This window comes from Telmatherina bonti (genome assembly GCF_933228915.1).
Source record: "Telmatherina bonti genome assembly, chromosome: 20".
NCBI lineage: Eukaryota > Metazoa > Chordata > Actinopteri > Atheriniformes > Telmatherinidae > Telmatherina > Telmatherina bonti.
The window spans coordinates 15,618,830-15,641,034 of NC_136618.1; the positions used below are offsets into that span (position 1 = coordinate 15,618,830).

The following is a 22,205-nucleotide window of genomic DNA, read 5'->3' on the forward strand; positions in this document are numbered from 1 at the left end:
TTTATTGCATTTGCTGTCAGATATATATATATATATATATATATATATATATATATATATATATATATATATATATATATATATATATATATATATAGTCCTGCGATGGACTGGCGAGCTGTCCAGGGTGTACCCTGCCTGTCGCCCAAAGCCAGCTGGGATAGGCTCCAGCTTCCCCGCGACCCTGAATTGGAATAAGCGGTTCAGAAAATGAATGAATGAATGAATGAATGAATGAACGAACATACACATATATATATATATATATATATATATATATATATATATATATATGTGTATGTTCGTTCATTCATATATATATATATATATATATATATATATATATATATATATATATATATATATATATATACATATATACATATATATATATATATATATATATATATATATATATATATATATATATATATATATACAAAAACAAAACAATTCTTCATTCTTGCTTCCTCATGTTGTAGTGAATACATGAGATTAAAGGGTAAAAGGGAAAAGAATAAGTTTCAATAATGCACCTATGTCTAGTTTTTACCTTGTGGAAACTCCGGAAGTAAGCCGCCTTCTCATCTGGGTACTTTTCTAATCGTCTGGGTCCTTTACTGGAGGCCTTCTTGAACACCAGCCAACACCTCCTGAAAATCTGAAAACAGAGAGTGACAGCGACATCGTTACCCAGCGACCCAGTTTCTTCATATCACAGCTTTACATAGAAGTGACTAGAAAACTGTAAAATAGTTAAACACAAGCTATTTAGCTTGTGTTTAATAATAACTTTAATAATAACTTTAGAAATAACTTTATCCGACTTTTTTTTTTACCCTTTATTTAGTCCACCAATACTAAATTCAGAAAACATGAGCAAAGAATCCATCTGAGAAAACAATGAATTCAGCCAAAACACTGACCATAACAAGCCATTTCAGTCAAATGTCCAACTATGAAAGAAGATTAGATCCATTAAAGCGGTTGTTTGTTTTTCTATAAATCAACATTTAGACTGACCTCATGCCTCATTCATGAAGCTTATCACTGAAAAGCACTGACACAAAGTAGATTATACTGATCAAAACCCGTTTGTGAGGAATGTCATTCCATCTGACAAGAAACAGACCACCAGAGGACACTGGAAAGGATATTAAACCATTATATGACATCAGTCAAAAACCCCAGCAAATATATTTTGGCAGTAAATGTCAAATCGTATTTATTATGAAGTTAAATGTTTGCGACTGTAACAGATCATATTGCATCATCAGCAACACTGAGTAGTCAGCTTTCATATTTGGTAACTGCAGCTTCTGTTATTCTCTTTTTCTTTTTTATATCTTCCTATATTTCATCGCATTCAGACATTGTGATTCTTTAAAGTGGAACTATTATGTGCATTTCAGGCTAATTTATTTTTATTTCTGAGACCAGAAGGGCTGGGATTGATCGAGTTATTGTCACAAATTGCTTTATTTACTTCAGACCGACCCTCTCCGTAGGCTGTCAGATCAGCCTTTGGGCAAAACGAGTGGATTGAGACTCTTCCGCATTAAGCCCCGCCTCCCGCCACTGCACCTGCTTTCGCCGTCATTGTAACATCTCATAAACAGAAGGATTAGGCACATAGAGCACATGTAGGGCTGTAACACATAGCATACAGCCCTACATGTTGGAACCTGAATCAGACCCTGAAAACGAAGTGGAAAACAGCAACCCACAGCAACGAATGCAGCAGGATGTCTCTCTTTGGTAAACTCACCAGCCATCGTTGGAAATAACTTTATCCAACATTTTCCACCCGCCTGATGTATTTGTACATGCCCTTGTTAACCAGTAGAAGGTAACCAATCACCGAACCTTATCTCCCGGGACGTAACAAGGATTTCCAAGTAGAAAAAACTCTCTAAAACAACACGTTTTTCGTTGCCATGGAAACCAAACGGAGAGAGTGCTGGAACTCAAACTCAAACATGCATTTAGGTGACAAAAAACAGTGCCGTTCACATGTCTGATGAGGATTCAACACTGTAGCACTGTAGAGAGCTCAGAAAACTCCAAATACCATAATAGCACCCCTTTAAAGAAGACTTTGATTTCCTTTATTGTGCTATATAATTTAATATTTTCTTCCACAGAGAGCAACATCTGAGCTGCTTTTCTTACATTCCCCATGAATATCACCCTGTACATGTAATGCATTTGCATAATCCTTCATAGCGGGTAGTTTAAGAAAACTTAAACAGATAATTATCCCTGATATTTTGTCCAGTCTGCTGATCAATCAGTCATCTGAACTTTTAAAACTTTTAAAAATGAAAACTATTAACTATGACACGTTTCTGGGATGAGGTTACGAGAGTTTTTACAGTATGGAACGACGTTTTTTTTTTCTTTTTTGTTTTACATAAAACAAAGTCTGATATTCTAGTCTCCTGAAAATAATGAAACCATAAGTCTGTTTTAAATGCGACCATAATAGTTTAATAGTTTTCTTACCTCATTTTGTACCGAATTATATCATATTCACTTCTAGTTTGAGTCTCAACTTTATATGGCTTATGTTGTATGAATGGGATTAAAAAAAGAAATCCATAAAATTAAAACTAAATCATGAAATGACATTTTCTGACAGCCACAAGCAACTCAAAGCCTTTTATGTCATTGAAACTTACTGAGTCACCTAAACAATCAAAATAAGTTGTTAAAATGATAGTTCCTTCTCAACTTTTTTTTTTTTTTTTTTTGCAAACCTGCTAGTAAAGCCATTAAAGTGCACATACTGTCTTTATGCATTACATGTATATGACATGGTAATACCCTACTTAGCTTTACTCTCCTTGATGTCCACGACATAAAGTGTCCCATCATTATGTGATAACACACACAGTTTAATTGACAATGAAATCATTGAACATATTTTGAGAACTGTGAAATTTTGAGCTCACATTCAGTCAGAGGGAAAAACACAACTAAAAAACAAATGGTTTATTCGTTGAAAATTAATTTGTTGGTTAGCTTATCTTAGCTTAGCTTACACATAGATTCAAGATCCCTGCTTACTTAACTTGGCAATTCAAACCCAGATTTCTAAACAGAACGCCTGATTTTCCTAAATTCCAGATGGATTTATCCAGAAAAAAAAAACAAGGGAGTGTGCTGAAACTTGCAGAAATTCAGTGTTGCTGCAGAACACTGTCGTACAACCAGATATTAGTATTCCCACTCTGCTTTGACTGAGCCAAGCCATGCCATGTAATAGAAAAGACCGATTTTTATCACTTGATCAGAAGCTTTTTGCTAAAAGCGCCTATAAACCCGCTCAGCATGCACACTAGCTCAAACAGGAAGTATTTGATATGAATATACGCGATAGATAAATGGTGCATGTCTTACATTAAAAACAACTGGGAACAAAAGAAATGTATGTGGGGAAAAAATAAACTTTAGCCTAATAGTAAGCAATTTTGTACAGAAAAATGCATTCGACTGATACAACACGTAAATTTCACTCAAAATTCTCCAAACCTTTGGAAAGCTACTTCATCAGTGGAGTGCTTTTGATCAGATTTAATTGAATCTGTCTGGTAGCGCAAGACAACAAACCCCCAGCTGTCATTATATCCAGATTAAAATGTTGCTGAATTCTGTTTGGTGCACAGATGTGACATAACCTTTTCCCTGCTGAGCATGCACTGCTTCAACTCCAGGATGACATAACTAAAGCAGTTTGTTACTTCATGCAAAGGGAGACGCTGATTCCAAATATGTATGTGGGAGGCTTTTCAATGCAGCCCTGATGTTTTAACTGCTGGGAGATTTTTAATTCTTCATTACGAATGGTGGTTGCAAGCTAGTGCTAGACTTCTTAGTGTAAATAAAGAAGGAGGCTCTCATCTATTTTCTCCTTCACATGGTTGTTTTAGCAGGAAACAAATTGGTGTGAGCCCAGAGAGTGTTTATAACGCTTTACTAACAGTGTTGAATCTTAAATCTTACAGTCATAGCTTCCAAAATCAACTATATGTGCTACGGGGATTAGAAAGTTGCTGAAAAAAACAGATATTGTAGTTCATCCATAAATTTCACAAGGAAAATGTGATTTATAGTTCTCTTTACTTATCAATTTATTCATGTTTTTGCTCGATATCACTGTCAAGTGTTATTGCTAAAAGGAAATACATAGCCAACATCTCCAACAAGCATCCACAAATTTGCACAAATTGAGTTCAAGTGTTTAAAATGTTTCCAAATGAAGCACAAAACACCTGAGAGCTTCGGACAAACCTCACTCTGCTGTCCAAGATGAACAGCTTTATGTGTTTGTAAAACTGAGGTAATGCCTTTCCATTTTTAGACTCTCTGTTCCTCTGTCTTGTGATGTAACGTGTACTCCTACTCGAACAGAAACACACACATACAGATACACACAGCTACCCTCTGTGGTGCTACACATTACTGTACCTCAGTAATTACAGGATCACAGTTCTGCACATCTACCTGAGGAGGGTGACACCAGGCTGCTCAACACATTAAATTATAAACTAGTTTTGCATTTAAACACATGATTACTATAACTCTGCCTTAAGGGATTTATCACTAAACAGAGCTCCTAAGATAGTCTTAATGTGTCTCGCTGACATGACATTTAGAAACAAATTTCCAAACAAAAACTTACAACAGCTCAGTTTAGAGGCAGACTAAGTATGATGGCCACTAACAAATGGGTGCTTTGTGGTCGCCTATCTTTAATGATAAGAACCTTCCATTTCCTGATGGAGACAGTCGCTATCACTCTGTCTGATGTAAGGCAGCTCTGGGCTCCATGCTTGTGTTGTAGAACCTACTTCCGTGCAATTAATTTGTTTACTCAGCTGGTGTGCTTCATAAAACGCACGCTGAGGTAAACTTGGCAGTTTGCAGTAAATGACTAGAATGGATCCTAGGTCCTTAATAGGTCTGCCTTGATGGATCTCCATTCTAGGTCAAGTGTTGCACAGATCCATTACGACAGCAAACACCAGAAAATACTGCATCGTGCACTTCTTTTTACCATCAATTATACTGCTTTAAAGAAGTTTAAAAAAAAACACACACACACACAACTGACAAAAATCTTTTCTCAACATTGAACAAAACTTATTATATCCATTATACTGAATATAAGAAGTACACACTTCCATCTGCAGAACATTGCATTCCTACATTTACAACTTTGAAACAGAAAAGTAAAAGCTCCCCTCGCTTTCCTTTTGGGAACTTGCGTCAAAGCAATGCTGCCTGCTTGCTGCACACAAAGTAATTCACCCTAGGAGTGCTGAGATTAAGTAATTAAAGCAGCACAAAAGCAGGCTCAGTTAGATAGCTCCTGCATAATAAGAAGTGGGGGTATGAATTGAGAGGGCTTAATTTTGCCTGTTCCACAGTTGTCAATGCAGCCCTGTTCTGGGGCGGCTGGTGAGTCTTATTCAGAAACACTCTTACACTGATTGTAATTACACAGACGTGAATGAGACTCTCTGTTGGGTTGGTGTGACTCATTTGACGGTAGAACAATACAGAATCAATACACCAGTACCAGAAAAAAACTATTTAAAGGTGGAGATATGGCAACACCTCCTAGTTTTTATTTTGTTTTCCCCTCTCACCACACTGTGGGGTATCTGTGGCTAAATGCATAAAGTTACAAAAATTTTGATTAACTGTGGCAACCGGGACCAAAAACCACTACTTCAGCACACAGTATACCTTGTAGGGGTGGGAAATCGAATAGAAAGAATTGAATATTGGAATCTTTTGCTTCACAATTTTGATTTATTTCTAAAAGTAAATAAAAATAATCCATTCTTAAAATTTTTGTCGTTTTTATTATTTTTATTGATGGTTTTACTTGTCTTCTGGTATTATTATGTTGGGTTTTTTTTCCTAATTGGAGTTAAGAAAAAATGTTTTTGTTTTGTTTTTCAGTCTACAAAAATCAGCAATATTGAAGAATCATCAGAATTGCAATTTAAATGGAATCGGCACACAAAAAATCGGAATTGAATTGAATCGGGGGAAAAAGCATATAGTCACAGCCTTAGTACCTTGTTTTGTTTTTTGAAATGAAAAAATATTCTTCACTTATAACTGTATTATATCAAGAAAAATATCACAAGTAGACAGTTTGTACATTATTCCAATATTTTCCAGGCATTAGAAAAATCCATTTAAGCCATACTTTGAAATGTATCCCAGTCTGTCCTCTCTACTGGTCGCCTGTAACCCTCCCTTCTCTCCCTCTGGTGTGAAGAAGCCCGGTCCGTTGCTCCATCAGTTAACTGGTCAGCACAGCAAAACTAAATGCTATTATTTCCAAGCACTGGAGGAAATCCCAGTGCATAATTTTCATGCCTTTGGAAAATTGACTAAAAAAGTTTGACTTGCCCAGCAGCAACATAACTGTCTAAAATGAAGGCAGGGATTTGTCCAGTTGTTATAATTCCTTAATGTACAAAACATACTTTATGTTCCATCAGAACACTTTAGATGTGAAAATGTGTCAATAGAATCTGTAGTAAAGCTATAAACACTGGTAATTAGGTACTTATCACACATGTAAGAATCCAGAATGATCACACTTAATGAATAACTCTATTAATGCATCCCCTACGTATTCATTCATTCATTTTGAGTTTATAACCAAAGCATAACTTTATGTAACACTTAAAGTTACACTTTCTGCTGTTCTATCTGTGTGTACTGGTTTCACTTCAGGTCAACATGATCATTTTCTTTTGCTTTTATCTCACTGTGGCACCTCTGAGCTGTGTATAAGTACTGCGTGAATACTTGTTTTGTGTTTTGAGTCTTGCCTAACAGAGAATCCCATTTCCTCAGTTGTGTAGTGAGTGTTCACCTGACATGGTCAGGACTGAATTACTGTTTCACCTGCACTGCAACTGAGTTTCAGTTGACCATTTATTGTCATATAAGAAAAGTGTGATTTAATAGTTTTTTGTAACCGGTTTATACATACAAATGATCTAATAATCCACATAAACCTTATACAGAATAACCTAAATTTAGACAAATAAATGATAGATCACTAATTAAAATATTTCTGTTTGCTTTATTGGGTTTAAAAAAAAAAATGCAAATTGATTATAAAATATATGATCAGTGCACCATAAAGGTGCAAAACAAAGCTACATGATTACAACTAAAGTGTTTGTGCTGCAAGAAGTACAAAGTGATGATTTCTGAAGGATGTGCATTGAACTTATTATCTTGGCTACTGTTCTGCATTAAAGATCTGAGAGTTAGTTAGCAAATAAAACGCTGAAAAACATATTTATTTTTTACCACACTGTTTACCAAACAAGTAAACCAGGACAATTGTGCCAATCATGTATCCATGATCACAATCATCTGAAATAGTCAAACTGCAGCTTCAGTTGTTTGTGGTTATAAACCTAAATGGCCTGTGTGTGATCTGAAAACACACTGAGCAGCTCTACAGCTGCAATTCAGCATGTTTAAAAGGTATAAACAGAGTAATTCAGGAGTGCAGGCACACTGATGAGTCAACCTACACAATCTGAGCAGAGACACACACAGTCTGGATTCACATCAAGCAGGGAGGATGGAAAGAGAGCAGCAAAACAACAGTGGATAACACCGAGCTGAAACAAAACTAATGCACATAAACAACACAACAACACAATGAGGCATTTGTTTGACAGCATCATCAAATCACATGTAAAAGATTTAATAGGACGAGGTTCATACAGATAAAATTAATTTTTATATTTCTTAAAGGCAATTATTTTTTTGTAAATACATTCCTCAAAGTTGCATTGCAATGACTCAACAGCAAATCTTAACCTAGTTGCTCAGTTTACAAACACCTTTAAAAATGTGTAAAAGAATGGGTAACTTAAGGGAGTAGGACTTCATTTACACAATGCTGGAATGATTTATCAAAGTCTATTTTTGTGACTATTAAAGTCAAGTTGCCCATCAATGGACTGAAGTTATTAATACCAAAGTATCCTTTTTCGCAATAGGTATAGAAAGCAAATCAGAAACACACAACAGGAAGACAAAAACAAGTTCTTTGCCTTCTGTTTTTTACTTGGAAAGGGTTCATAATTTATCACTGAACTGTACACATGAAGATAATTAGGATCCCTTTTACAGTTTTCCTGAACCAGTCTCCTGCTACATTATTTTAATGCAAAGCATAAAACTACAAACTCAACCAATTTTGACTTTGTTTTGAGGTTTAAAGACAAAACAAACCCTTCCAAATACTATCTATGCATGTAAGATTCAATAACTGCACGATCAAAAGTATGTAAATGACTGCATTCATGTCTGCAAAATTGTTATAGTATACATGTAGTATACACCATTTGCCTGCTGAAATCAGCTGATTAAAACTTACAGACACATTTCATCTTAATTCCTTCCCACTGGATGGTGGTCTGATTACATTCACACTATAAAGCAGGAAATTCATCTATGAATATGGCTATGTAGTATATTTTTTGGGGTCAAATTGGGTAAAAACCAAATACTACGAGGATGAAAGACTCAAAGACATGTGATACATCTTTGTCATGGCTAAAAGTAGCAGCAGCATCAACTACATCTTCCCTTTTCTTATGGTAAAAAAATATAAATAAGAATAATTTTCATGATAACCAAGGAAACTGTTGATAAGCATCAGCAATAACTCTCAGTATCTGGCTATAGATACAACAGCTGAATTTTACTTCCAAAGAAAATGAGTCCATCACAGATGTCTGAAAACTTCCTTTTCCACATGATATATCCTTTTTGTTAATTGGGAGAAAACCTATAATTGTCATCATAATGCCATACATACCACAAACAGAAAACATACTTTTGAAGCCATGTCATTACAAATTCAGACATAATGTTATATTAAAGAGCATTTTTCCCTAAATTAAATAGATGGGTTTATCACCTCACAACGTATCAGTAAAAGTAAAAAGTGGAACCCTTAAGGCCAAGCCCTTTGCATTTAGGCTAAAGGAAAAACCTTACAGGAGATTCTGGGTAGGGTGCAATGACTCTAACACCAGATGTACTTCAACAATCGACTGTTGTCTGACTGAACCAAAAGAAGGATTAGCTTCCCTTACTGTTCGATGGGATCTTTTAAAGTGTTCAAAAAGATAGTTAAGAACACAGCTGTCTATAAAACAACCTTTCTTTATGATATAGTCTGGCTCAGACTACTATCTGAAGTGTACAAGACCATGACTGAGAGCACTGGTAACAAATTTGGGATCTCAGACACCTCATGGAGCAAAGTAATGAGCCATCTTTAGAGCCACAGTCATTTTCTATAAGTGGCCCCAAACACAAAGTCCTTTCTCTTCAAGGAACATTATGAAACTTTGGGCATTATTGAGGAACTGTCTCAACTTTCAATAAAATATAGACCCTATTCCCCCCACAGGCAAAAATCACTCATCATTTGGATGAACTGGGGAACTGTCTAAAGACATGAAAATGATTTCCAATGACAGCTCGCCTCAGCTTAATGACTAATCACACAGCAGAATAAAAATAGCTGTCTGCTAGAATGAGAGAACCAGTGAATATTGAAACACAATAATGATACTTAAGTGTCATAGATGCATTTACTATTCCTCAGATATTTGAGATGATAAATGTGGGAATAGTTAGTAACCTCTCAATGATTTACGTACTACAACGCATAATTTACAGATGTTTGCTGCTGTACTTACTAGCAACACAAGACATGAGAGTACTTCAATCAAAGTAGCCCTGCAACACTCAGACATGATGGCTCCAGGCTGGATTGTTGAAGTGTTTATGCTGCTGAACATTTCTCTATTTCCACAGTATTCAGAACAGACAAAATCAAACAACCCCGAAATGACAAAGAGCTCATTTAAAACCAGAACATTTGATAGATTGCAGATCTGTGCTGTTGTTTTCTGCCAATTTCCAAGCAGCGTGGTCGGAGTCGTCCTCGTCTTTCAGCTCTGCATAAGGTTTAGAGTTCCCTTGGTGATAATGACGCCTGATGGACTATGACAGACCAGACCCTGCAATATCAGCTCCTGGTGCTAGTAATCAATTTCAGACGACGGCGGGGTCTGTGCTGGGGTGTCCATCTTTATAATTTGATTTGTTATCCCGTCAGACAGTTGTTACAGCAATCATTGCAGTGATCGCTCCTCCAACCGCAACCCTAGCCTGCAGCACCCATGCCCCCTCCTCAAAACCCTCCCAGGACTACTGTTCCACCGTTTCAACAATCATCTTCGCATTGCAACAACTAAAAAAAGTTGTCTTAACTGCACCACTGGCCGCCTCTGTCCCTCTCTTCCTGAGGCAAGCAGCTCTTACCTCTGCCTCCAAGTATAAATCTCATCCCACCCAACCGCCTCCCTCCTGCTGGGCTGAAATATATTTCCCGCCGCATCTAAAATGTTTGGACATCCCATAATTTTGTAATTCGCCCCTGACTACAGCTGTTGGCAGGGTGGCAAGCCAGCCGTACCCCAGTTAATCATAGATTACTTTATCTGAGCCATTCGAAATCCTCATGTGCTATGCAGTGCTACCTCAGCAGCAAGTAATCACCCCCCACCCAACACACACACACACACACACGTATACACACTATTCCCCCCCCCCCTTTTTCTTCAAGGCTGATTTGCCTCTTGCCCTTCTCTCTCTTCTAAATTTCTCCTCTCCCATTCCTCATCTCTTTCTTCTGTCTATGCATGATTGGACACTCTCATCAAACATTCATGAGCCAAACTAGTCCCAAAATGTAATATCATAGTATTAGCAGCCCTTATTTCATTAGTTGAGGCCTCGGCTTTGACTACGTGGCATCACACACAATATTCAGAGTGGAGTGTCCGTAGCTGAAAACTGGATCCCTGTCAAAATGTGGCGTGAAATATGATGAAAATGAATATGAGATTCCTCACCAAAAGCAAACAGTTTTTTGACTAAAAGGAACACAAGAGGATCTGCAATGTGGTAAAAGGCCAAATGTACAAGTATTTCGACCTACTGAGAAATTTATCAGCACAAACACATTAAAGGGAAATCTTCCTGTGAGAGAAAGTGATTTAAAAAAAAATCACGATGTGACGATTTTCTTTTGTTCCGATTTTGTTCCGATTCGATTTCAATATTTTGGTCAATGATTTGATTTCAGGTGCAGTTCTATCAATTCTTTGATTTTGCTGATTTTTGTAGATTAAAAACAACCAAAATGCACAAAACCATTTTTCTGGTCATCATTTTTCGTGATTTCAATTAGGAATAGAAGTAGCCAGACCATCATTCTGTGTTATAATGACCAGGAAGATAAAAAAAAAAAAAAAAAAAAAAAAAAAACAAATTACAAAAATTTTATAATGGATTATTTTCATTTATTTGTAAAAAAAAAAAAAAAAAAAAGATTTTTTTTTTTGTTAAAAAAAAAAAATTTAAATTGTGAGACAAAAAAATCTCGATATTGGATTTTTCAATTTTATTTTCCCACCCCTACTGTGTGCCCCTTGAAAGTCCCCAAGAGTGCTTAAATTTCAAAAAGAGCACATGGCTCTAGTCTAGACTAACTATTTGCAAGGGTTTCATTGGTGTGCCTAACTTTTTATTTGGGTGCACAATGCTGTGAAAATTCAAAAAATTAGTTTTCAGACCAGTGGTTTCAGCACACAATAATACATTTTAGGATACCCAGATCTACTAACAAAGGCACTGTTGACACTCATGATTCGACTACATCCCCTTCAGTATATACAATGCATTACATTATCAATTTAATTGTACCTGAATAAAAGAAAACTAGCTAACCAGTCTTTTCTGAAAATATACAGCTTTGCCTTTTTGGGTTTGATTTTTTTCAGCACAATCCTGAGCTCTAGCTCACAGTCAGACGCCATTTCCTATAAAGTGTTGGGGTTTCCCGAGACTGGGGAGACTGATGGATTGTTACCTCATTAATCATAACCCAGATAGCAAATAATGTTAAGTCCAAATATGGCGCAGATCAAAAATTTTTATTTGGCCCATGTTTGGTGTTGACTTATAGAATTGACTCCATGAAAGACCAGCTGCCAAAGCTTTGCCACAACACCACCACATGTGGCCCACAAGAAAATTGCTGTAATCTTTGTCCAGTCCTCATATTTGGACCACCTCTGATTCACACAACAGGCCAGCAACTAGACTGGACCTCTACAAAATCGGATCAAATCCGATTCTGATATCTGAAATTTGGATATTTTCCAGTGTCAATATTTTCCAATACAAAATCAGTTTCTGCGAACATAATGGTGATTATCATCATTATTTCTGTTATTGGTGCTCTGTTTGGTTTCATTAAGCTGTAGTAAATCACACTTACGTGCAACTAATCAACAAAATCCAATATAAATGTTTTAAAAAATTATTTAAAAAAAACAAAAACCAAACAAACTTCTGAAGAAAATTAAAGTCAATATCTGTAGCTGCTTCATTGCCTTAACAAAGGTAAGATTAAGGTTATAATTTAGGAGTAAAAGATAATGTGTTGAAAGGGAAGCAAGATGTATATCTATAATCTGGGCACATTAGATATATAGATATTAACCTGAAAGTGTTGCAGACAGCTAAGAGGGCTTGTTTCTGCTGTAGAGGACTTCTGATCATGGAAGCTGCTGAGGGGATCATTTCAGCATAACACTGGAAAGCCTTAAAAGTTCTCAAACACTTGCAACTCACCTTCACTTTTCCAGTCAATTTCTTTTCTAAATATTTGTAGAAGATCACACAAGTGTGCCACACTTAATATTTATGTATAGTTGACTGTGTAAAACATTTTTTGTACTTTTGCATATATATATATATATATATATATATATATATATATATATATATATATATATATATATATATGTAAATATGTCGATCTTAAGAGAGGTTATGTGAAAATGAATCCTATAACAGTCCAAAAGGAGGCTGGAAGAAGGTCTGATTGAGAGAATCTTCAGAAAAGGAAATAGGTAGTGAGAGCGGCAGCTGAAAGGCCAGAAACCAAATGGATGAAACCCTTCGTGATAAATGATGCTTTTAAATAGAAATTGCAGACAGAACATTGAGGATAGATCACAGTGACAACCTTTTGCTGCACAGCTCTTCACATTTAACACATGACAACATGGGGAACAGATAGGTGGGTTTTTCTAAATTCTGAGCTCTCTCAAGCATTCTTATAAACCACCTTTCCAATTCTCATGCAAATAAGATTGGCGAGCATCAGGAAAGTGCATCTACTGTTTCAGTTACTGGGAGATGTCTGACCCATGCTGGGCTGTGCAGCCTTGAGCAGGAAGACATTAGTTAAAATGTCACACACTGTGTAGATCCAGCCACCACGACAACTGTGGCAGCAGCATGGCACAGAAAAAGGCAGCAAAATGATTCAGGACAAGATATGGGTCATATTAAAGGCACGAGGACTGAAAAACAAGTAGAAGGGGGCATATTTTTCATGCTGTGAACAGGGTGGCACGTTACTTATGCTGTCTTAAGCTCTATCGTGTTTTATTGGGTGTTGGGCATCTAAAATCTGAGAGGAAAACTGATTTTACAGGAAGGGAAAGGATTACTCTGTAATCATAATCCCGTGATCTACCAATACAGCTTTATAACATTGCTTACTTCACTGTGGTGAAGTTATTCTCTCGTAAATTTAAGCCACTATTGATTATTGTGACGCTGTGGCTGGCAGGCAAAAGAGTACAATGCTGTGATGGACTGGTGCGTGTGAAACATCTTTACGACAGGGACAATTTTGGTTCAAGTCATCATTATGACAATTGCCCGCTCTTTAAACCATCCTTCTCCCAAAGCTCTTTATGTATTACAGCTTTAGTCAGCAATCCTCTGCACACACACACATGCGCGCACACACGCACACACTGCAATTTCCATTTAATCCATGTACAAGGCTGAAGCTTTCACAGTCAATAACACACAGACAAAAAAGGAATTTTACTATGGCAGAATGCCCTCACCGACAAGCGACGCTGAGACCAAAGCAGAAAGAGGGCAACAAAGCAGTGCAATGTTGGGCTTTTTTTGTTTGGTTGGGTTTTTTTTTTATGTATGAGGGAAGACTAAGCTGTCCACCACTTTGAATACTCTATACAGACTAAACCAAACAAAATCCATAAATAAACAAGAGCACAGAATGATTTCACTGTACGTGTAAGGTTGGTAAACTTTATGTTCTAGTTTAGTTGGTGCTTGCATTGTCGGCAGCTTCCGCACCTGAAAAAAAACCAGCATCTAGGCCAACAGGTGAAGGCTGGTTACATGGAAACCAAATCCACTACCTTAGAAGTGACCGACTTGTAAGAAGAAAAAGCAAAGCGCAGCATGAAAGCAGCTTTCGCTCACAACAGTAGTAGATCTCCACTGAAGAATAATTACCATTAGCTGACCACTTGATTATCATATCAATAAAGACTGTGAAATCAGATGAGGCACAGACCGCTGCTCAGTGTTCCGGCAAATATTTGCATGTTTTGCAGGATATTACGAAACCAATGTTTTCCAGGACACTTTGTTATTTGAATTTCATCAGAGGCCCTAAAAGCGGTAATCCTCGTGCGTTGGTGTAGTCCCCCCCTTCTTCCCCCAAGGATTAATTCTAAAGAGGTGCACGCTCACTGATGTTTTGGGCTGCTTCTCTGATACGGTTAGCTGGGAAAGCAGAGGGCTCTACGTCTGCAACAAGCATTCCCTAGCAAGTAGAAAGCAGAGATTTGTGCTTGTTAGAACTAACTTGACTCAGCCACATTTGGTCTGCAAACCGAAGAGGATGCTGGGGGAATAAAAGTGCGTGTGAATGTGTGTGTGTGTGTGTGTGTGTGTGTGTGTGTGTGTGCAAGCAAGGGAGATGTGGACATTTATGTCAAAGAACAGGGCCAGATAGAGTTTGTCATATTGTTTTTGTCTCATTTCCTCCCAAAGAAACACTCCGTTGGAATAAGTGGGCTGTGATTCAGTGTCACTCTGTGTCTCAGCATGAAATCATTGGGGAATGCAATTATCACTTCGCCCAACAGACATTTCTTTGAAATGAGAATGAACAATTGGGAACATGACAGTGAACCGAGGGGAGAGATGGGGTGTGTGAGTGGGGAGGGGAAGTGGCACCAGCTAAAACTCACTCCTGCTTCAAATTTCCTCCTGTTAAACTTGCTACATCTAAATGTGTTGGGACTTTTATCAGCCATGATATCATTCATAACATTGTTCTCTGAAACTTTCTCCAGTAATCTCATGTTTTCTCGTGTTTTATGACTCTTATGAGTCATTATTTTTTCCATTATGACCTTAAAATGATCTGGTGCTCAGGCTACTTTTTTTGTGCACCATTTCCTTTGGCAGTCCTTATCTAAAATTTATTCCCTGAACAATGGTTCTTGGGAAATATTAAAAGCTGTTTTAAAGCATGGGGATCAGATTGCCTTGGCCCACACTTGAGGTCATTTCGCCTCATTAGGACAGAGAGCGAATTTAAAATGCAGGCATCTTTTAAAGGCCACATGAGAAAGTCAGCTGGAGCATTTCATGCCGAGCTGGGCAGGTACCAAACTGTCATCCCTGGAGCTCAGCGAGAGGTAAACCGTCAGCTCTTTACTATTAAAAGAAATCCCCTGAGAAAGGGAGAGGGAAGGGAAGGAGAGTGGGGTTTACAAACTCAGCCGCAGACAAACAGAAACAAACACAGCTTCCATGCTGACAGGTGACATGCACCGCAAGCTTTTCCTCCACCAGGACGCAACTCAAGGCTGTTTTAACAACATATTAATAATAGAGCACCTCACAATAACAGCCACATAAAAAAAGTCCTGTTCATTTGACACCACGAGCAGTTTTTACATTATTCAACAAGGTTATTTTGGCTTCATTTAATGCAGAGCAGGTCGAAATTTGATTTGTTAAGCAAGGCCATAATAATGTTTACCAAGGCACCAGAATGAGTAAATTAAGAACACAGAGACAAAGACAAGCCCCCTTAACACACATAAACACAGCTGAAGCTATCTTTGGCTGTACTGTACTGAATGTGCTTGGCAAGCAGACTGATGAAAGGTAACTGCAGGAGAGGAACTCATTATAGATTATGATTCAAACATAAAAGGTAGGTGAGACATTTTTTTCCCCCAAGAATAACTTCATCTGGCTTCCTTTTGAAACTGAATGTACAAAAGGGATTTTTAAGTACGACAACTCATCTCAAAAGTGACGATTTGATAAAAATTTCTCAAGATCAAATGAAGGCTAAATTGAATCTGGCAGGACTTTGAATGGAATGACTGATGAAATACATCTCAGGGAAGGTGTGATAGATATAATGCAGGCTTAATCGGGTTTAAAGTCTTAAAGAAACACCCAAATTAATGCCGAACGCTGCTCATTTACACACATATGCATAAAATCGCCCATGCGTGCACTTATATGCAAATACAGGCAAACACGAGGCCCGCAAACGTTACGCCCACATATACAGACACACACTGAAAGTGAGCTTAGCCGCAGAGTAGAGCCCCGAGGGCTGGTCTGTTGATTAATGAGGGGAGGAAGGCAAGGAGAGGAGGATGAAGCTGAAGTGTTAATGGAGCCGTGATAGATTCCGCTAGGCCTGTTGCGTTGTAGGTGAGTCTCCAGAGTGTCTGCACATCGTAGCAATTCAGTGCAACAGAGAACTGTAAGACCACAGCCTGGTGCTGGAAGTGAGATATGTGGATCTAATAAATACAGATGTGAAGCGGAATACTGTCACCTTCCAGAAATATACATTTCACATTACTACCAGTAGTAGACATCTATGGATCTTTTGTTCATCCACAACAAAGAATCAGTCCTTATAGACCTCTTTAAAATGAAGTTATCTTGTAAAAAGACCACCAAGAGACCTGATCTTGGCAGGCCAACTTTATGATAGTAGTAACAGTCTATGAGATTCTCCATCCAAATTTGTTCATGACTGGCGGCAGTATGAATAAAATCTCAATGTGGTGGAAAGAAAGAATTAATATGGTGCAAAGTAGCAAGTGTGTATCCCTAGAGCCAAGTTCTCCCTACAAGTTTTTATAGCTAATTTTCACAAAAAAAAAAAAAGACAAATGGTTAAGAATAAGGTAAACCAAGCAAGGTAAGTTTAAACACTGGTCAATTTAGGTGTGAACACTTCGAAGACTTGATTAAAAAGATCCCTAATCCAAACATTTAAACTCATGACTGCATTTCACTTCAACATTAGCAACTTTTATCTCAGACTCTTTAATGACTGGTTAAGAAAATCTAAAGAAAAATATACTGAGTGACAGCAACACTGGTAAAAACTGCTATGAATATCGATTGCAACAAGGTCAGCCATCTCTACAATCCATCTATGATTCAAAAGTAACAGGACATTGAACGTCCCAACATATTTCCTCTATCTATAAAACAAAGTTTTACCATAAACAGGGCTCCTGACTAACTTTCTGAATTGGATGCACTGGTGCACAAACGTTATTTGGGTGCACTATAAGTATATTATAAAGACTGCCTTTTGATTATTGCTCATGTAAGCTGATAGCTTTTTAAATCGCCATGAATAAGAATGAAATGTAAGAAAATGTGTATTTAGGTGAAAAATAAGAAAATAAACTCAGGAACTGCAAGGATAAAACTAAATATTTCAAAGTTGAGACTGTTGAACTGTGGATTAGAGAAAATCAGAGAAGATCCCTACTTCTCTGCCTCTAACTGCCTTTTTATTTTGTTTGAATGTCTTAAAGCAGTTTGGTTCTTCCCTAAACTCTGATGGAGAGGAAATTTACACAAAATACATACAGAAATTCTGGGCGATAAAAGTCCTTCACATAGGCCAGTGAAATTTTAGACACTGCAGTGTAACCAAGAAAAGTAAAACATTAGATGTACATGACAAAATATCTGGTCACATGTCTTGTGTTTTAGGGATTCTACTTATCTTCAGGTTCAGGCTTTTTAATGAGTTTTTATTTATTGAATTATCTAACTGATTAACTTATCTATCCATTGCATTGTTAGTTGTCATAAAAGATTGGATAATATGTACATTTAGCACAGCAATCATGTGTGTTTAAAACTGTGCCGTAATTATGTTGTGATACAGTTGCTCAAGACAGATTTATTTAGGGACAGTCTCTCATTGGGCTGGGCAATATGGCGATATATATTGATTAGACGAGAGAAAATGTCTAACGTTTCATATGAGGCTCTATCATTTACGCCACAATAAGGTGCTTTACTGCAGTATTTTACGTCAAGATGCGCTTTATGGCATGCACGCTGCAATATAAGAACAAACATGGAGAAAGACAGTAGAAGACGTGTTTCAGAGCAGGATAATTCACTAAAAGATGACCAGCCAACCGAAACTGATGAGCTTGTCCATAAAATAGGGGAAATTTCTGTTGCATGGATGCGGTTTGGATATAAAAAGACTGATGTGAACTGACAACAGACTAGCTCACAGTCCCAACAACGGGCTCCGACACAACTAAGTCATTTCATCACCTGCGCAAGAATCATGATAAAGAATACAGAATAAAGAACAGCGTCAAAGAGCAGAAGCCGTAAAAGCAGCGTCAAATGGGGCCAAAAGTGCTCATAATAAACTCCAGACGGAAATGCTGCAACAAGCTTTTCCCCATAAAACGCCATTCAGCCATAGTTCCCGCAGATGGAAGGAGATCACTGCTGCCGTTGCCAAGCACATCTGACAAATAACTGATGACCGACACAAACAATTTTATGTTGTCATGTATATCGTTATGGGGATATAATATGAACTACATCGAGATATGAGACTTTCGTCATATCGCCCAGCCCTGGTATCTTATCTCATCGCATCTCATCTCGACAATAGTGCTGCAAAGGCAGAGCATAAAAGTTGATGCAATGGACAATTATTAACCAGAAGCTTCGCTGTTATGGGGTATTAGTTTACTAGTTAGGTTCTGGACAAAGCTAACAAGATCTGTCCCTGTTCACTACATGAAACCTTTTTGATAATTAGTAACAACAGGAATCAATGATGTGAAATGTTCAAGTGAGGCTCTGGCAGAGATTTATTCATGAAAGCGACCATAAAACAGAGGTGCATTTTTCACCATGAATAACGACTGTTGGGCTGTTGTTCCCATATCCTGCTGGAGATGTAATTCATCAGGGCCACTACGGCCTGTTAATTCATCTTGAGGTCTTTGTCTGATGAAGGAAGTTGATGAAAACCAAAGGAAATAACCACACAATGTAAAGCTCTGCAAATCTGTGAATTAATGCAGTCTGTCCTGAAGTCCTGAAACATCCATCTCAGATGGAGGAGCTTAATAGTTTAAAACTACGCCCCGAGCTCCTTCAGCTCAAATTTCTATTTATCAATCAGAAAGCTGGAATGAACAGAAATATAAATATAATCTAATTTTGTCACATTCAACACAGTGGAAGTCCAACTTGAGGAAAAAATGAACACGTCCGACTGTATTTTTAACAATCTGCTGACAAGTGCAGTTCTTGCAACAAAAACAAAACCGAAAACCAGGATTATGGACAAACTTTCAGTGTTAATATTGAACCCATTAAAGTGGCAAAATCCTGCTGTAAAAGGCTGTGCCATCTTGAACAATAGACATTTTTCTCTGCTCCTTTGCCTCTCTTCTTTTGGCTACCTGTGTGCAAAACAAGTGGGCACATACCCACAACTTCACAATGCATGCTGTCCACATATAGGCCACTGGCTGTTATCCACTGGTAAGTTAAAACAGCTTAAACAAAAGAAGAAGAAAGGCATAAATCTGTTGATAGCTGCTAATGGAAGGAGTTAGTGTGCACAGATAAGGGAGGAGAGCAACACTGGGTCCAGAAAAGTACTTAAAGAGTAATAACTCTTTACTTTGCCTTTATATTTCATGACTATATGGCAAACATTTGCTTTATTCGAAGTAATGTCCATTACTTATCAATACACACTGTAAGCTGCAAACTGTGCTTAGTAAAAAAGCGTCTCAGTAAAAAAAAAAAAAAAAAAGATAAAATGTTTATGGCCAGGTCGACACGTTGACATAATCGAATAGGTAAATATGTCAATGCAAATTTTGTGCAGTTTATCTGTTAGTGGGCAGTGCCGAGTTCACTTTCATGCTTTTTTTTTTATTCCAGTTGGTGGCTGCACTCACATAGCCTCTGCATATGCTTCCATCATGTCAAAGTTGTTGATCATGATGTTTTCCTTAACTTCTTTTTTTTTCTTTTCTTTTTTTACATCTGCTTCAGGTGTTTTTTATTCAGCAGTTTGGCATTGTCTTCATCCTGTTCCTCCTCTTTTTCTCTGGTTTGTTACTTCCACTAATTTAGTGGAAATTGCCCCATAATTCCATTTGTTGTTTTCTGCATCAAGTGACGGATACTTAAACCACTTGAAAATTAACCAAATTAGGTGGGTAACTGACACAGGAGACAGATGAAACTGTCCGTCCACTTGCATATCCATCTTCTCCATCGAGCATAAATGGGTCTTCAGTGGTGAACATGCTAAGTGTTATAACGTTATGATGAAGTGAAGGTAACACATAAATAAAACAGCTGTTTTAATACCATATCAGTTTGTCTTGTTACATTTATGAAATTAGTTAAGTCAGCCTTTCCAGCAGAACAGCAGGTCAACTGGTTCCATTCACTTGTTAACAGCAGATCTTAAACTGACGTATTTTATGTCTTCCTGAACAAAATTATCTTGTTGAATGTGAGGATAATATTTTTTAACCATAATTTGTCCACATTAACAGTAAGTCTTTTTTTGTTTACCCTTGTTATTGGTTGTTGGCTGAGAGTCGGCTACTTTGGGGACAAAATGTGTTCAAGGCAGATTTTGTGCAGGTGTTTATGGACAATATACAGACATAAAATACTTTTCAAAAGTAAATATTTATTAGCACTTTTGTCTATATGTTAATGCTGATGCAGCTGCTTGTCTCTTTATCAGAGAATCCAATAAATCTGGACCTGACGGCATCATTAGGTTAAAAAAAAAAATAAAGAAAAATATCCATTCACTCTTTTGTTAAACGTGGTTGAGATATCATCTCCAGTAGAGGAGATCGTCATGAGGAAGTGGATGCCAGGCAACAGACAGACATTTTCTGAATAGATTTAACTTGATCAATTATGTTGGTTCTTTACAGTTTTTATTTCTTCCTACAAAAGAAAGTAGGATGAATGTCACTCTACCATTCATCCCTATCCTGGTGTACAGATGTTTATGTTTTTAAAAAATTACACGTTTTGGAAGTGTTTACTATGTCCACTCTCACTCATTCTTGCCAACTCATTACATGGTTCAGTGGTTTTAAGGAGATGTATGGTTGTTATTAACATTTAAGGGATCACAAAGATTTGTGGTGTACTTCATCATATTTGGGCCAGTTGGGGCCAAAATGCCAGCGTATTTCTTTTTTTCTAAGTCTGGCCCTTGCTGCATGCAAAGGAAAGAAGATGCTGCTTATACTACACATAAACTAAACCTGCCTGCGTGCATGTTATCTAAATAGTGTTTTTGGGGGGGTTGTTGTGTGTTTAAGATCCAGTCCTATTCAGAAAACATTTGGGACTGCAGTCCCGGATGCCCACGCCTAATGACTCCTTTGAGTACTGCACTTAATCATTGAATTAATCAGATGGCGAGAAGATTCATTATGTTGCTGCTGAAAACTGGTTTCAAGCAAGTAAACATTTAAGTCACAGCAGAATTTATTCAGCTTCCTTTGCCTAATCATGTCAATGCTGAGACAGGGAGCTGAAAACATGACACACAAGTCAAGCTGGTAAAAGTCAAATTTCATGCTTTGCTAACCAACAGTAAAAGGCTGTACAAAATCAAGCAAGCAAACAAACACATGGGAGCATGCAGGGAGTGAAACCATAATAACAAGCAAGACACGGGCTGAGAGACAGTTGTCTAGAAAGCAACGGCACAATGCAGCCAGACTGAGTAGTAGGAAGCTGGGAAAAACAAGGGGCAAACAGGGGCAAAATAAGGAAGGGAATATCAGGTGACCAGGCAAATGAGAAAACATGGTAATCTTAAAAGAGACGAGAGTGAAGAA

The 22,205-nt window shown here is 37.4% G+C and overlaps 1 protein-coding gene across 1 annotated transcript in view; it reads right to left on the minus strand.

Annotated features, from left to right (window-relative positions):
• Nucleotides 1-22,205, minus strand: part of dok6 (docking protein 6) — a gene marked incomplete at its 3' end in the record, with an annotated part of 62,419 nt that overhangs the window by 30,401 nt on the left and 9,813 nt on the right. Inside the window, exon 2 of the mRNA XM_079259352.1 lies at nucleotides 554-661. Coding sequence (XP_079115478.1) covers nucleotides 554-661 — 108 coding nt within the window. The remainder of the gene's footprint in view (nucleotides 1-553; nucleotides 662-22,205) is intronic.